The sequence below is a fragment of the Sabethes cyaneus genome, chromosome 3 (genome assembly GCF_943734655.1).
Source record: "Sabethes cyaneus chromosome 3, idSabCyanKW18_F2, whole genome shotgun sequence".
In the NCBI taxonomy this organism is placed as follows: Eukaryota; Metazoa; Arthropoda; class Insecta; order Diptera; family Culicidae; genus Sabethes; species Sabethes cyaneus.
This window is the reverse complement of record NC_071355.1, coordinates 179,655,439-179,673,650: the sequence shown is the minus strand read 5'-3', so window position 1 is coordinate 179,673,650 and position 18,212 is coordinate 179,655,439. Positions and strand designations below refer to the sequence as shown.

General features: G+C 39.0%; 2 protein-coding genes across 3 annotated transcripts in view; one reads left to right on the top strand and one right to left on the bottom strand.

Moving 5' to 3' along the window:
- The window catches only part of LOC128741387 (glyoxylate reductase/hydroxypyruvate reductase-like), a 92,149-nt gene that overhangs the window by 7,441 nt on the left and 66,496 nt on the right, over nt 1-18,212 (top strand). Inside the window, exon 1 of one of the 2 annotated variants that reach the window (XM_053837177.1) lies at nt 7,815-7,902. The exons of the other annotated variant lie outside the window; for it this stretch is intronic. The gene's annotated coding sequence lies outside the window, so the exon portion shown is untranslated. Of the gene's footprint in view, nt 1-7,814; nt 7,903-18,212 lie in introns of those variants that run through there. 2 annotated transcript variants of the gene reach the window in all.
- The window catches only part of LOC128741388 (uncharacterized), a 69,654-nt gene that overhangs the window by 7,265 nt on the left and 44,177 nt on the right, over nt 1-18,212 (bottom strand). The window contains exon 2 of the mRNA XM_053837180.1: nt 9,257-9,460. Within this exon, the coding sequence (XP_053693155.1) occupies nt 9,257-9,460 (204 nt within the window). The remainder of the gene's footprint in view (nt 1-9,256; nt 9,461-18,212) is intronic.

Here is an 18,212-nt window from a genome sequence, read left to right as displayed (position 1 = left end):
ACCTAACATAAAAATGGTTGTGCCGAGTGACCAACCCCTTATTCGCATCACAGTCAGCGAAAAGCTCGTAGCAAATCGACATTTAACGACGGGAAACGGAATTGTGTACAAACTAAACGATTTGGGCGAAGTAACAATAATTTAGCAAGTAACTAAAATTTACATTTACATTTACAGGCTCTGCAAGAAATTAGAAATGACTTACCCATTGGCGGAACTAGCACTCATTTCTAGGGGGGGCTACAGCGTCCGGCATTTTTTTCGACCATTTTATTTGATCGGCCAGCTCCATTTTAATAGAGGGGCCCCCTAGCCCCCCTGGGTCCGCCAATGGACTTACCGTATACAGCGATTAACAACCGCCCAGTTAGATTCGAGGTACAATGCTGGTCTTACAAGCCAGTCGTCGTATGTTCGAATCTCGGCTAGGCTGAGCTTGCTAAATAGAGTCAGTAGGATCGTTGCACTGGCCCTATAATTTTTCTGTACTCTAATAGCCGACTGCGAAGTCTGTCGATAAAGAAGGGTAATGTCTAAAGACGGTATAAACCCACGACTTTGCTTATACAGCGATTAAAAAGTATGGTATACCATTCTCCACATTAAAAGACAAATATAAAGTACCTCGCTCCCATCGGCTTGGAAATAATACAGTCCTAAACACTTCTCACAAACAGCAACAGGCCGTCTAGATTATTCTGTGTGCTGCGTCCGGATGTCGTAAGATAACAAAGGAGGTACTTGAAGCAGCCTCCGAATTGGCATTCCTCCAAGGCAATACTTTAAAAAAAGGAATACCATCGACAGGATGGCTAACAAAGTTTATGGAAAGACATTATGAAATACCTAAGCGAACCCCGAAAGCACTTGACAGGACATCTGTCGGGTTAATTTTGGCCCGACTTGAGCGATATTTTGAGTTCCTTATGGTCAGTTCGAGCAGGATGAAACGTATCTGCTAGATCGATCAGCGTCATGGTGGAACGTACCCACATTTTCCAAAAAAACGCCACATTTTCAAAAGAGATATGTGAGTGATGTAAAACGCTGCTACAATTTTTCAACAAGTAATATCCTCCTGTTGATATCGTATTTGCCGTATAACAAAAAATTACATCAAAACCCGCCCTAAAATAACATTTGCACATAACTCAGCAATGCTTTGTAAGCAACCAAAGTTTACATTAGATTCAGACTGTCAAAATAGTCACCCATCCATGCCAATGTAGTCAATTCACTCGGAATCTGCACCGATTACTAATTGAATCGTACTTTTACCTCCATCGCACTTTTACCCCTCCTTACTCTACAGGGTTGGCCCGCTATCGATGAATCGATTTTGCTTTTTTGACTGTACCATCTCCGCCAAAAGTTGGGTTTGAGACAGTTGTAGAGTTAGTTATAACGCTGAGCTAAGCATTATTTTACTTCTTGTAGATATGATACTATCCTACGAGGTAGTAAGTTTATAAACCCATAATTAATCAAATTAGAGCAATAGTTACTTTAACAATGTTGTAGATTAAACGCAAGTCATTGAGTGGCTCATACATGACTGAGGAATTATGCTTCGCTGCGGCGATCTAATTAAAAAAGCAAAATCGAATAAAACTGTGCATTTATTTTTGGTTAAGGAGGAAGTGTCTGATGCGAAGATAAATTAATTGGATGAACTGGAAAAATTTCGATAAAGGCCAAAAATAGATTGGGTTGTACAATGGCAGGTAGGGCTCGCACCCATGCTCTTTCGGTTGGTACCCGAATACTTTACTCACTAAACTACTGCCGCCGATTATATTACTCAATTCTATTATTCCGTATACGCACCACAAACTTCTATGCGATGGTATTATTCTCGTATGACTGATCGTTGCGTTGCGAAGAATGATTAATTGGATGAACTGGAAAATATATTCGATATGGCTCACTATCGCACTGACCGAGTAGATCTATCCGTCTATCTTGTTTGCGTTAGAAACAAAGAGCAGTCGTACAAAAATAATATCGTCCCATAGGAATGTGTGGTGCGTATACGGAATGATGGGGGGATTGGGAAAATAAAACAAAACTGCGTATTAGACTGCCTAATATATCGGGTGGCAGTAGTTTAATGAGTAAAACATTCGGGTACCAACCGAAAGAGCGTGGATGCGAGCCCCACATGCCATTGCACAACCCAATATATTTTTGGTCTATATCGAAGTTTTCCAGTTCATCCAATTGATCATTTTTTGCATCAGACACTTCTTGTCTTCCCAAAATAGTTTACATCATGACCGCATAGCGAGTCATATATGAGTAAATCGTCTCTCGTTCACGATTGAAGATATTCAAGATAATATTGCAATATTGTTTTACTACCATAAAATCAGCTGAAGTATGATTTTAGGTGATGTATGAACCAATAATGGATGATTTCTACAAGCTGCGTGAATGTTTCCGCGACATTTCTTGAATTTAATAGCTAAAGCGCTTAGTTTTTCCATTCGATTCTAGTCTAATAAACTTTACAAGTGTTGTTGAAGTTACTAGGATGGCTACCCTAGTCCCGCCATTATTCTGTGCACTAACTGTTCTATGTAACAGTCGGTTACAAATTTTAATTTTAAAGTAAAATATCAAACTATTTTCATAAGTCTTTCTGTTATTCTATATAAATGGACGTTGTCCTATTAGTCTGCTTTACAATTATTAATGTAGGAGACTGGATAATTTAAAAAAAATGCAAATATATGGCTAAATATGAACAAGATCTTGAGAACTATAAGTTGAAAAGTGACCATCCTGTATTTTGTCATTCCTCATATGATTTAAGGGTAAAAGGGCATCAAATGACCCTGATTTTCCCTCTACACGTCTGGTCCTACTCTAGGGATACTATACATGTCCTTGCTTCTTTACTTTCTTCTACCATTTCTTTTATGTGTTGTTAATATTATCGTTATAATCGTGTCCAGTCTTTTCAAATGACTGATTTCATTATTAAGTCAACACAAAACACAAGTCGCCTCGATCAAATGATAAAGAGGCGCATTAACAGGAATTTTTTGGCATGCAGTAGCAGTAGAATTCTCCTGAGTGAACTGTAGAAAACTCTAGACTTGAAACCAACATTGTCATGAATTCAATGTCGAAGAAAGCTTACACCCGAAAGGGGGTGAAAGTTGTGTACAATGTTGAGCGTGGTTCTTGATGTTGCTGTGTTTGATCCGCTAAAAATAAAATACACCCAGCTGTACTAGAAGTGGAAATGTGATAGTACTGAGAAACTGTTCAATGAAATTGAAATTGTAAAGCTGCTCAAAGAGATGAACGATAATGTTCTTCGAAAAGTGACCATCATCAATTGATAGCTAGCAACGAGCAAAAGCGAGCAAAAATATGGATAAATCTCGCTTAACTAACGCATCATATTACATCTCTGATCCCAAAACAAAAATCTCTGATCCCTAAAGATCGAACAATTGAGACAAGTTCGAAGTTCGAACACATATCAGGCTTTGCAATAATCTGCCGAAGAAATCCAACATACGTAATGAAGAACAGTTCTATTATGAATTTTACAATTCTGTTCTTGAAGTTCTATTATTATGGTTTCACAGAGCGAATGTGGGTCATCGACACATCACTTTGTGGAACTATCGGGCCAGTAAATGAAACTTGTTGCACCTTGCACACCGCCATCTGAAAAGGTGCCATCAACATGTCTTAGTTCTCAAATGATGTCCGGAGCAAGGTTACTCAAGAGAGGTTTTCTGATGTTCAAATTTGTTTTTCACCCCCGCTGGGTTACTCTTGACGACCACCGAAATTTTCAATGCGGAAACTGTTGAATGTATAAACAACGTCGATGGTTGCTAACCAATCGTTCCGCGCACTTCTCTTCTACAAACTGTGAAAACTAGATCACCTATTTTAACTCACCTTGGTCCGGAGAAGAAAATCAGCGCCAACATTTGTCGAACAAATCTTTTGAATTTGATTTCTATTGGAAGAATGCATCATCAAATATCCCAACTAATGCAGCTGCTAGCCAACAAGCTAAGAATCTTGTGTCCAAAGCTCGTGAGTCAATCAACTTTTATTCAAGTTTCGTGACTTCGGATTCATCTGCAGGCCAACGATCTATCGAAACGGACAAATGTCCTTATCAGGAAACAGTAATTAAATACATATCATTAAGCTAGTCTGCCTCGAATCCATTCAGATATATTGAAATTGACAAAAGTTATGAGCAAAAGCACTCGTTCACGTTCTTCTGGAGTAAAACCTAATGTTGGGCCAGTCAAGTGACAACGAGAGACGGAGTAACAGAAGGCTGTGAAGCTGATGAGATTGTGCGAGCTAAGCGAGAGAAGCAGATTTGCAAATTGTGCGGGTCAGGTCGACCCCTCCTGCTCCTGATACATTTAGACTGAAAAAGTGAATTAAAGAAGACTGAATTCAGATTAATCGTTGAATATTTTTGAAAGTGCAACAACAATGACGAATGACAACAATGACGATGACGTTATACCTGGAAATGTTTCATGTACATACTGGAGCGGCTGAGCTAGGAGGTGCGAACTTGAACGTCAGTGCCCTAGGTTCGAGTGCGGCTCAATTAGCGACTGCCTCGGAGCGAGCGGCTGAATTTGAAATGTTGTATCCCGCAAGCAATATCAAACATAGCAGACCCAGCAGCGAGATGTAAGCAGTGCTACACTTGTAAGCTAGTGTGTAATGTAAACCCGAAAACATAATGTTTTTCGTGGAATGGACTGTCGCAATCTAGAGCATGAATTTCCATTCCAGGAAAATGTTTTAGACTTCTGTTTGGTCTGGGTACTGGTTACGTTAAATTTAACTCGCCTAGAATTGACCGGGGTCTATCCATCTGGGTTCTGGCAAAAAAAGTCACGAGGTCATGTTCGCGGGAGATGAGAGTCGCTTCAATAGAGCTTTCCAGTTATGTGTGTATTGGTGCTTGAAAATGAGGCAAACAAGAGCAGTAAACAAAAGAGATGCATTCCTTTGTCACCAAGGTACAGAATGAATTTCGTCTTCCGCAGGCTTAAATACCAGCAAATTTTCAAAATATGTGCTTGGATTTGGAACAGGATGGAAAATTTGACTGAAATATGTGCTCTGCAGTGTGGCAAACGGAGAAACACAAGTAGTAATCGCTATTTTTCGGTTTGTTCCTCCAGCATCAGCTGTTCCCAAAAATGAGGTAAACATCATGTATATACACGCGTATTTCGTGTTCGCTAGTGTGGGTGCTTGAGCTGTCAGAAAGCTCTATAGTATACCGAAACTTTCATTTACCATGAACAACGAATGGAAATACGGAACGGATCAATCGGTAAAGAACAAGGAAATGATTGAAAATTTGATACTCGGAATATCAGAACTTTCCATGAACTGGCACGAGCTGCTCTCTTGTTTGAGAACTATGTCGACTCGGAGTGGAGATCGCTGCTATTTAGGAAGCTCGGTGGCCAAATTCCGGAGAAAGAGAGTTCCGGTCTACTGCAGTAGACCCTATTGCAGGCACTTCTTTCAAGTACTACACCACTTAGAGTCGGCTAGGAAAGCAATAGCAATGAGTTACCCGGTGGAAACCCAGAGATGACCGTATATGTGTGTTGAGAGTTAAGGGCAAATTCTTCAACTACAGCCCAATCAACGTATACGCACCGGCAAATGGTAAATCCTATAATGCTAAGGACGACTACTACGACACGTACGAGAGGACCTATGAAAAGTGCCTACAACATGACGTGAAAATCATCATCGGAGATGCAAATGCGCAGAACGGTAGGGAGCAATTCTTCCGTCTTGTCATTGGAAGACATATAATTCATCTGTCGACAAATGATAATGGTCTAAGTCTCATAAATTTTGCCGCGGACAGAGCAATGTCCATCTGTAGCACTTACTTTCCTCCGCTGAATATTCTGAAACAAATCTGGAGGCATCAAAGTGGAGACTTTAGCTCTTAAATTGATCATGTCCTGATTGACGGTTGACAGCTTTTGGATGTCATCGACCGATTACTATCTCGTGATTACTAGGCTCGCACTGAGAGGAAACTGCGTTTCAACATCCAGCGGTTGACGGCAGATGGAGTGGTAGCGGAAAAAGCCAGAATGCTTGATCAATGAATCGCAGAACAGCAGGAAGAAATGGAAGATGTAGGTGGACTAGGGAGGAACCTCTATGGCGTCATTGAAACAACTACGAGTAGGTGGAAGGCACGACGCGTGGAAGACAACGTAAATGAAGTACAGGAATTTTGCCATGCCTGTGATGTGCAATGACTGATTACTGACAAAACAGTGGTAGCAGCCAGTTGGAAGGAGCAGTTCCAGATGTTGCTGAATGGAGAGGTAACCATGGAGATCAGCAGAAACAAGATAAGAATGGTGAGCGATGGTCAAGCTATGGAGCCACCAATACAGAAGGAGCTTAAGAAGGCAATCAGTGTGCTGAAAAACGGTAAGGCTGCTGGGAAACACGGTACCGGATTCTGACAATGAATCTGGGAAGAGGAAAAAATTGGTTGTATATTTAGAAAAAGGCATCGACTCGAATGTAAAAACTACTGAGGCATTATATTGCTCAAATATGCCTGTAAGGTGCTCTCTAGTATAATGTTATGTAAACTGGGACCGTTAGCGGAGTCCTCCATCGTCGAGTACTAAGCTGGTTTTCGTTCGGGTCAGTTACAAGCCCCGGGAGTACAACTTGCGGGCTTATCATCTGTTAGTAGATTTTAAGATGGCGTATGATTCAGTTCAATGAAATGAGCTGTGTGAGATAATGCTAGAACATAGTTTTCCGACGATACTATGTACGTTGATTCGTGCGACGCTAGATGGGCCAAACCCATGCGTCAGAATAACGCAGGTGAGACCTCAGCCGCTTTCGTGACGTTAGATGGACTGAAGCAAGTGGATGCACTCTATAGTGAGGGTAGTACAATGTGGTAAGCTGCGTTGGGCTGGGCACGTGGCCAGAATGCCCGATGAAAGAGTTGCCAAAACTATTTCAGCAGAGAACCTGGAACAGGTTTCGTAGATTTCGGTGCAGGTGTCGCGCCCGATGAATGTACGCTGTCGAGGACGATGAACGTTTAACTGGCGTTCGAGGAGATTGGAGAACGCCAGCCCCGGTTCTGGGCTTGGACAATACTTGAGGATCATAATTCGTTCGGCGCAGGAACGATAACGGACCGTCGCCACTAAACTGAGTAAGTTAGTAAGCTGTGGTAGAATTAGATGGAATTTGCATTTGATGCAATGTTGTATTGCTTCGAAGATTGAAATGAAATGATACGTAAAGTTTCCTCTTAACTCGTATACAGAGTGGAATTAAAAACGAGTGAGACCACAATCACGGAAGTTGCTAATTATTTTATAATATTTTCAATTTAAAATTTTGGACGTCATTATAATTTGTACGGATTACAATTGTTTCTTTGTTAAGTGCCATTATAAAATACAAACGACGTGTCTTTGCTTTAAAGAAATATATTATGAACATGTCAAAAGATCTATTTTAAATTCCTCCATGCACATACCATCATCGGTGCAATAAAGCGTAGTACTCGTACCTAACTTAGCGTCGAGAAGTGGCGTATGGCGAGTAATAAATTAACATTTTTCAAGGTCTCATGAACCGTTCCGATTCATACTTTGAACAGTCACAGAGCTTGCTAGTAGAATTCAAGTACTTACATGACTACTATATACAATTGTGTTTGTAGGAATATACAATAAGCTGTTGTATTTTAAATTTATTAGTAAACTTTTCATTTAGCCGTTCTCAATTTGAGTTTATTCGAAGTTTGACACCGAACGGTACTTAAACTGTCTCGTTGATGTGTGAACTCATCGCCAATTAAAACTTGGAATCTCGGTGAGTACAGTTGTAAATTGATATAGACATTTCACCCATGATGGAATAGCATTCTAAAAGTGCCGTGGCTATTTTTGTGCAAATTTAACAGAAGAAATATCTGTTCACACCCACCAAACTAATAACTGTAAGAACTGTCAAAAAGCAATACAAACGAACACACCTCACCATAATGAAGAACAATTTCTTGTAAATTATGTGAATCTTGATTAATGGTCGTTCTTCAAACATTAGGCTATTTTTAACTTAAAACCTCTGCTAACCTCGATTTGCGACATGCGATGACCACAGTAGATACAGTACAGAAATATGTAGTAAATTCCATATAACAGGTGTTTTTGTTGCTGCAAACAGCCTGTAGTCACCGGAGTCGGTCATTTGAGAGCACTTCCGCCGCCGACGATGCAGGCTGACTGAGAGCGTGACAGGACAGCCCGCTGCGACGTGACGGATGGCGCGCGGTGAAGTGCTTTTGCGGAAAAAGGTTATACCGTGGCTTCGGTTCGTTATTATTGCACACAGAAGAAACATTAAACCTGATGGCTATGGAATCCATAATCATATTCAATCAACGGACTCCAGCCAAGCCAACGACAGACAGCTAGCAACGGCTCAATGCGTAGGGCGGAAGTTGCTAATAGGTCCATTGCTGATTTACCTTTAGTGATAGTGGTAACTCGAATGCCTACGTATCGTTACTGACAAAGCATATACGCCATATGTATCGCCTGTGGCGTACATGTTTTGACCGAGTGGCATTGATTGACAAAACCCCGTTGAAGCTGTCAATTTTTGTTAAGCACTCGAAGCAACTAGTGTCTGAACCAGCGACTGAAGCCAAAGTTTTAGTATGTGAATATAAAAATGATTGATCAAGTTCAATATTCACAACAAATATTCGTTAAAAGAAAAATTTTGGTACATTGCAAATTCGATTAAGGCTATTCGTGCTTCACTTTGCACTCCATTTTGCTTTGAATCATGTCATATAAAAATCGTAGTTAATTAGTTCTAACGTGTGGGGTAATTAAAAATGCTTCCATTGTCAATTTAATGTAGCGCAATGCGGTCATGTGATAATAATATCATTAGCTAATTGTGTTTTTTATTATCATTCGTCAGTTATTGCACGATACTGTTTCACACAAGAGGTTCTAGCTCTGGTTGATAAATTGGAACTTACTCAGTATTTATTGTGCACATTGCTTGGCGAATTCTATAGTCTAATACAAAAATTTGGTTTATGAATGACTGAAAATTTGAATGATTTTTTATCAGCAATTTGATCAGTAATGAGCTTTGCCATTTTGCTGAACTCATTCTCTGTGACCTCAATAATACTAATGATACTTACTGTACTGCTTCATTTTCTTGCACACCGCGCGGGTCTGCGAAAGCTGCTGGTTGAACGGATAGGATCCAGTTCCCAGTGGTTGACTGCAATCGACATAGCTCCAGCGACGCTGCTGCTCGGTAATGATATCCTGGCTGAACGGATCGTCACAGAAGGCCGCCGTCGATGCATCCGATGAGCATCGCCAGCATTTTAGAGCGTTTGCTGCAAAGAGTCGTAATACAATCGAAAGCAGGAATAAATTAGTCTCCTTGAAGTCAAAATGTTCAACTTAACTTTAAATTAAATTAGTTCCAATTCAATCGAAAAATGAAACGTACAATCATAATAGAAATGGTCCGTCAGACGGTTTGTCTCGTGGTTTCTTTGTATTCAATTTAACCGAATGAATGAACCGTTCGTTCATTCGTATGCATAATGCGACGGGATCGTGCTTGACAAACGAAAATTCAAAATTCGCCGACCAGCTTCGGGAGACCAGGTCTAAATTTACGGTACAATTGCATTCAAGAAAGCGAAGCGAACAAGCGGAAATTTCCCGAGAGGGGGATTTAATTTTCAATATCACGTTCTATTTTGGTCGAATATCTCACACGTCGACAAACCATCCGCCGGGAGTTCACGGCTATGTTCAAGTGGACACAGTGACATAATTTTGATGTTAAATTTGTTTAGTAGAACTTGCGTCATCGGTTGTTGTAAATAAAAAGCACTTTTGTAATTTCAGGTTAGAAACATTTTTTGCTTATTTAAGGCTACAAATATGATCACCAGGTACCTAAGACAGAAAACACAAAAAATTTGCCATATGTATGTCTGTCAGACCGCTCGGCTCCGGTGCGTCGGTGGTTAAAAATATCAATCATCGATTGGTTCGGTTACCACCGTAAACCATATGCATATCTTCATCTATATAATACACACCTTCACACCCACATACACGGATTGGGAGGGAAAATATCCCACAACAGACAGTGAATTATAAATGTATTATAAACAGGGGAAACTGTGCGTATCGCACATGTCTCCGAGTTGAACAAGATGAAAAGCTTGTTAGCAATAGTGATCGACATCGGACCGGGTAAAGTCCGGAAAGTCCGGTCCGATACCCGGTCCGAAGTCCGATCGGAACGAAATTTTTGAGTCCGATTTTTTATCGGACCGGAACCGGAACGAAGCGTTCCGGAACCGGACCGGACCAGGTCTTCCGTTGAAAGTCCGGAAAAGTCCGGAGCACTTTTGATCGTAAAACTGGCCGCAGTGGAAACGATGACTAGGACTTGCTTTATATGTTTAAAACTAATTTCCTTTAACTTCCTCAGTATTGAGGAAAGACAATAATTTCGCTAGCAATAAAACACTTTCTGTTGAAGGCTCCAAAACAAGTCCAACGAATCGATTTATTTTTGAAAAACTAGCAAATATCTGTGGGTCTTAAAACCGAACGTTTCGCAGCATCAGTTCGTGCCTTATGATCCCTCAAAATTTGATTTCAAAGAACTAATTTTAAAAGTTATGTAATTATAGCACTTCATCTTCTCGGTAATGCCATAGGTAACCGATATTCACGGTTATGGTCCAATATAAAAGATAACTCAATAGTTTCATCGCATTTTTCAAAATTATCGTATAGGTTTGGGCCGAAGATTCTCAAATTTTCATGAAATTTTGCTTACGAGCATAGGATGTTAACTTTTTAATGAAAACAATATGATGTCCTATTTTCCCAGAAAACTCCACTAGAAATTTTTCGATTTTTTCGAACACAGCTCATTTCGAAAGTTTATAGTTTTAAAACCAAGCATTGCAGAACAATTTTTTTATGAAAATGCAATAAAATTTTCTCAGCGATCCGGGAAAAATATTAGAACAAGCTTTCCACATCATTTTCTATGACGGTGCAAAATTCTAAGGAAATGTTGGAAAGCCCATGTTCTAAGTCTTAAGAAATTTTGAAATATAGTGGACTCTCGGAAAAGTTAATCGTTTGGTGAATGAGTCGATTAACTTTTTCGAAATATTACCTTTTCTGAGTAGTCCTAAGAGTCATTGAAAATGATAAACACAAAAGCGAAAAATATATTCTCGGATGCAGGATACTTATTTTTAAGTATCTGGAAGTTGTAACGTAAAGAAATATGTAGCAAGATCTTTATGAAATAATGCTTCCCTACGATAAAACTGAACCTTGTCGTGGTGTATGACTTTGTGGGTATATGTCAAAATACTTTTGTGATTTCAAGTGGAACTCGGGGTAAAAATTTACCAAATGCGATTGTTCCGTTGTTCAGAAAGTGCTTTTATTCCGTTTAAGAATAAGGCCAGTATGGGGATCTCTGATAATTAATAGATGAATGTTTTTGGGATTCATCCCTATTTATCACAGCTGTCACAAATATCTCCGAAAAATGTCGGATTGGTTGGGTCGATCGGGGGCTTAGGGTTAGTAAGGGGATGTAAGCGGGATACCAGATCCTGTTGGATGCCGAAGGACCACTCTACAATGATTACGGGTATAATAATAGAAGTGCGTAGCTAGCAGATGGGAAAATTAGGTCAATTCGTGTCGTGCGTTCGAGTCTCGGCTGGGCGGTGCTGCTAGATAGTCAGTGGGATTTTTGCACTGGCCCTGTGACTGACCTGTGCTCTGATGGTCGGCCGCGGGGTCTGTCGATAGGGAGGGGTTGAGTCTTAGAAAGACGTTTAAGCCCACAGCTTTACTGCACTAGCTCTTTGGTCTCGAGGGTTGGAAGGCGGGTGCGTCTCTATAAAGCTTTATAAGCTCTAAAACTTCTGTCGACTACCGCGAACGTCCGGGTTGTACTGCGCTCAATTTACTTTGTATCTTGGGACAGTGCATAAATGCTGGGAGAATGAAAGATTCAATTTGCCCGGATAAGTTGATAACCGCCAATGCTCCGAAATTTGTCTTTCCTATTAATTCATTTGTCGTTGTTTGTGTTAGAAAATAGAAAGCGGGCGCGCGGTTGATGACCGGTGTCAGGCGGGGCTGCCGAATCCTCCACTTCACTATACTACATTTTACAACTCAAGTATGACCGCAATTCAAGGTCAAGAATAAAAACCCGAATTAATCCACCTAGCGGCGTGACCTAGCCTTTCTACTGCCACAATAATCATTATTTAATTTCTCAGGAACATCTATAATTAACTTGACTATAATTTTAAATCCGTTCCGTATTCTTCAAAATCCTTATTTACCAGTAAAATTCACAACGTATTGCGTAGAATAATTATATTTTCTTTCCTTGGGTGCGTAAATACTTGTAAGCGTCATTTATGTTACTTAATTATTTAATTTTATAATCGGTCGGCCTTAACTTTCGGGCTTCAGAGCCACATGCGAAATTTGTTTTGAATTGACAATATGAAATATGTGTTCATAGCAGATTTTTTGGTATTTTGATATTAATACAATGCGTTCAAAAGTTAGCAGCTTTGAAAAACAAGAGTTCAGAAAAATTATAATTATACTTTACTTTTGAAGAAAAAGGATATCGACAACAAAATGATTAATCTCAAAATTTTACTATTAGTTTACTTGGCTTCAATTGTGTAATATATCTGAATCAGAAAAAATAACTGAATAGAGCATTAGGTATGAAAAGAGAGAACTTTTTCTTAGCTGGCGCTCCTTCAGGTAATTATTTTTGCATAAAATCAAAACTTAAGCTTCTTTTGAATGTACTTTCATAAAAAGATAGTCATTAGCTTGATCGCATCGTTTTTACAATGTTAGTGGGTTAGGAAAACAAGACGAGGTCGAAAAATAGTGCAAAAGCTGCGCCATAAACATGCTTGAGAATGGGAAATATGATCGATATGATTTCCAGTGCTTGTCATTTTTGATTTATTTATTAAAACAGAATACATGACATAAGACATCTGTCCTTTAAAATGTCACTAACGAAAACAAATCGTACAAAGTTACTACCGTGCAACGTTTACTTCCTATTTTCTAAGCTCTAGTATCTATTGATTGAAAAGAGCATCTATTGATGCGCAAAATTTGTTTGAAATTTGTATAAATTTATTTGGAAAAATCAACTCACTAGTATTTTTAATCCTATACACCACTATATCTACATGCTTCAATTAACTGCTTTTCTTCGCTTTTTGCTTTTCTTGTACAATTGTGAGTAACAGCAAGTGAAGAAAATGACAATTGAAATCTGAAATCAAAGAAAAGAAAAAACTTTTCGATTGAATCCTACTATTTAATATTTATTTGCAACAGATACGTAGTTCACCTACGACGTGCAGGCTTCATCAGTGTCCTATTTCAAAGCGTATACGTTTCTGTCGCGAATAAATATTAAATAGTGGAATTTATTCGGTAAAAGTTTTATCTTTTCCTTAAATTCAGAGTTCGTATTCCACTAAGAGGCTTCAAAAACTTCAGACAATTGGCATGTATCTCACTTCTCTTGAATTTCAATGCAAATTTAAACATTGCAAATTGCCATCACATACACACATACATATCCACATCCATACATAATCACATACACACATACATATCCACATCCATACATACATACATACATACATACATACATACATACATACATACATACTTACATACATACATACACACTTACATACATACATACATACATACATACATACACACACATACATACATAAATACATACATACATACATACATACATACATACATACATACATACATACATACATACATACATACATACATACATACATACATACATACATACATACATACATACATACATACATACATACATACATACATCACACACATTGAATACAATCAACATTTGATTGATATGTTTTGATTTCACACGTTTTAACGGTTTAATATACGGTGCTTAAGTGTTAAAGTTTGAATAACTTTTTAATGGACCGTCCGATTTTCAATAGCTTGGTTTCGTTTGATAGATCTCAACAGTAATTTTCAAATTAGCATAAGCATAAGCATAGGATACCGCCCGTGTGCTGCTACTCCGTTATTGACCAGGACCTATGAAATTTGCAAAATGATGGCTGGAAAGTGCATACTTGGGACAGCACGCTATTCCTCATTGTGCAACCTTATCAGGTCCCTGCATGCTGATCAATACCGACGCCGGCCACGTCCGAATGCGGGTCCTGGTGGGATGGGAAGGAATGTTAGTCCAATACTTGTTGCTACTAAAGACCAGGGAATCCTCTGTATCTTCACAAGTATTTCGGGAAAGGAATTGTTGTTAGTAGATGGGGGGAGTTATATGAGACTAACCTGACTGTTCAAAAATTTTCTGGTAAAGCCAGTAATTACGGAAATTAAGATACTCATATACAACCATAATTTGATAATTTATATCTAAAAATATAATGCACTTGCGAGATTTAAAGTGACTCGAAAACCTCGTGACAAATTTGAATTTATTATACCTGAAAACAAAAATCAGGCATAATTCCTAAGTTGATAAGCATTTCCTGCTATCAACGCTAATATGCAGAGATATAGCGCCCTACACGCTTGATCTCAACAGTAATTTTCAAATAATAATAAATTGTGTGAGGATTTGCAATGAATTAATGCTTATATTTAACAAAAATATGTTTTAAATACTATTTTTTCACATTTCTTTATGTAACTTTCAAACTACAAGCCCAATCGTCATGAAATTTGAAAGTTAAGGGTTTTCAAAGCTCCTCTTTCATATGCAATCAATTTTGTTCAAATCAGTTAAGGGAGTTATGAGATAATGAAGTCCCATATTTTTCGAATTTTTATACATAACTTTTGAACTAAAAGTCCGATCAAAATGAAATTCAATAGCGACCTATGGGACACCTAGACCTTTCATTTGACACTAAGAACATTAAAATCGGTCCAGCCATATTCGAGAAAAGTGAGTGAGATTGAAAGCGTTACATACACACACACACACACACACACACACACACACACACACACACACACACACACACACACACACACACACACACACACACACACACACACACACACACACACACACACACACACACACACACACACACACACACACACACACACACACACACACACACACACACACACACACACACACACACACACACACACACACACACACACACACACACACACACACACACACACACACACACACACACACACACACACACACACACACACACACACACACACACACACACACACACACACACACACACACACACACACACACACACACACACACACACACACACACACACACACACACACACACACACACACACACACACACACACACACACACACACACACACACACACACACACACACACACACACACACACACACACACACACACACACACACACACACACACACACACACACACACACACACACACACACACACACACACACACACACACACACACACACACACACACACACACACACACACACACACACACACACACACACACACACACACACACACACACACACACACACACACACACACACACACACACACACACACACACACACACACACACACACACACACACACATAGAAAATGCTCAGTTTTCAAACTGAGTCGAATGGTATATGACATTCCGCCCGCAGGACCTTCTTTCCATTTCCGGTTTTTCAAGTGATTTCTATACCTTTATACTATATATTTATATAGTAGAAAGGCAAAACATGAGATTAGTTTAACTCAAGTAGTACAATAAGTCCAAAGCACATTTACAAATTCGATCTATCATTTTTCTTTCCATCATCATCATTACCATCATCATCGTCATCATCATTATCATCATCATTATATTTAAAATATGGCATTCTGGCCTTTGGCAGAGAGATCTTAGAGTCAGTTCATGGAGTCTGCGCAGGGCCTGAACGCCTCCGCCTGCGGGCAAAGGCGTGACGGCTATGCTTGGGACTCTACCTGTTTTTAAGTGGGCGACATTGCCTGTCTCGTCAGGTAGAACTGATGTTTGAGGTCTCCCTGACACTTTGTTGACATCACAAAAGGGCCCAGCGCAGAGTGTTATATGCTACTAGCTGACCCGGCAAACTTCGTATTGCCACAAATTAAAATGTGTTGTACATAAATCGTGAATCTGTCACAATCTCGAGTTTAGCAAGTTTCTGAGGAGCTCAACCTAAGATAACTCATTTTGGCAGTTACGTCACTATGAGAGCATGGGTAGTTTCATTTACAAATTTTCAATTTTTCCTCACAATAAAGTAGAAAACAATCCCCCTGTTAAGCGGATAACACTTAAATATTCGCCGTGATTGTATAACATTTCGCGGAATGTCCCATTTCACGGAAAACCTTTTCATGAAAAGTACCATTTCGATCCTCGGGGTGATCCTCTCCTCGCTCGTTGTCGCTCGTTCGGACCCAACTGAAGGAAAGTAATAGAGGTCGACCTAGGAAAACAAATCAACCTAGACATGCTGATGCAACCTAGCTGATTTCTGCGATTCTTGCCGTTTCATAAAACAAATTGTTCAAAAGTTATAAACTTTTGAAGCAAGTGATGTCCGAGAAAACTGGAAAATTTGATTTTAAGTTTCCTGAGAAAATAAAAAATCGCGAATTTAAATTAATTTTCATTAAAAAGAACATAAACTGGCGGTTGAAAGAAAAATTTTTAATTAAAAGCTGACTTTCATGTCTGAAAGTGTACCATTCCATGATGGTTGTTCGGTTCTTCGATAACTGCACCCACGAGCGGACTGTTAGTAGCCACGTGAAACGGACTGGGTATTTCGGACAGCTGAAATTGATCGAACAGCGCGGACACTACAATGATGACGACCTTATCGTACGGTGGTCAAAAGCCAAGAGATCGTTTATTCATTCGGTTCAATTCGCAAAGCTTAAGATTTAAATGGCAAATCAAATCTTCTCTCTTCTCTATTAATTTTTAAATTAATTTAATTAATTAAATTAAATTAATAAATTAAATTAATAAATTAAATTAATTAATTTAATTAGCATAATCGATCAAAAAACTTCTCCCTCTACATTTGAAATAGTGAACTTAATTTTAACATTATGTAACATAGTATGATTCAATCTTGAACAATGGTTAAGCTACCAACCACCAGTTAATGGTGTCGCATTTTCATTTTTTTAAATGATCCGTTTCAGGCCGATTAACGTTTAGTAGTTACAGAAGGTTCCACACATTCAAAGCCTTGCCTTTGACATTTTCCTATTTTTTAAAAATTGGTCAATTTTGCATCCGGACAATTTCGGACTTCCGGACCGGAATCGGACCGGAACCGGAACAGAGCTAAATCGGACCGGAACGAAATCGGACATAAAAAATTCGTTCCGATTTTTTACCGGACCGGACCGGACCGGAACCCGGACTTCAATTTTCGTTCCGATGTCGAACACTAGTTAGCAACATGCATCAATTACAGCAGACAATTTTCCTTTGTCTCGTGCTGTCTAGGTCATGCCCTACAGCTTGATTTCCCTGTCTGTGTGACAACGAATCTAATAATAAATGTATAAATAAAATAGAAAACCACTACCAGACCTAGGATTCACCTGTTTTGCAACAAGGGAAAAAAGAAAGGCAAAAATGGTTACGATAGGTTCTTGATTTAGGTGATTGCTAACAATGTCTAGACATTACATTACATCAAAATTACATTGTATATTTGTATTGCGGAGTTTCCACCTATTTAGAGTCTCACGCGAAAATTATTAGCGTGGTTATTTTCTGCGTTTACCACACATGTTTGCACTTTAGCAATTTGAATCATTAGTTTTTCGTTATTGCCTCCCCGCTGCACCCCTTCTTGCTTGACAAGCATATTTTCAATGTATTTAGTAAGTACAGGATAATTATTGTTAAAAAACGAATTTGCGTAGGACTCATATAATTGCTGCCAGGTGCAATATCAGTTTATTATAATTTG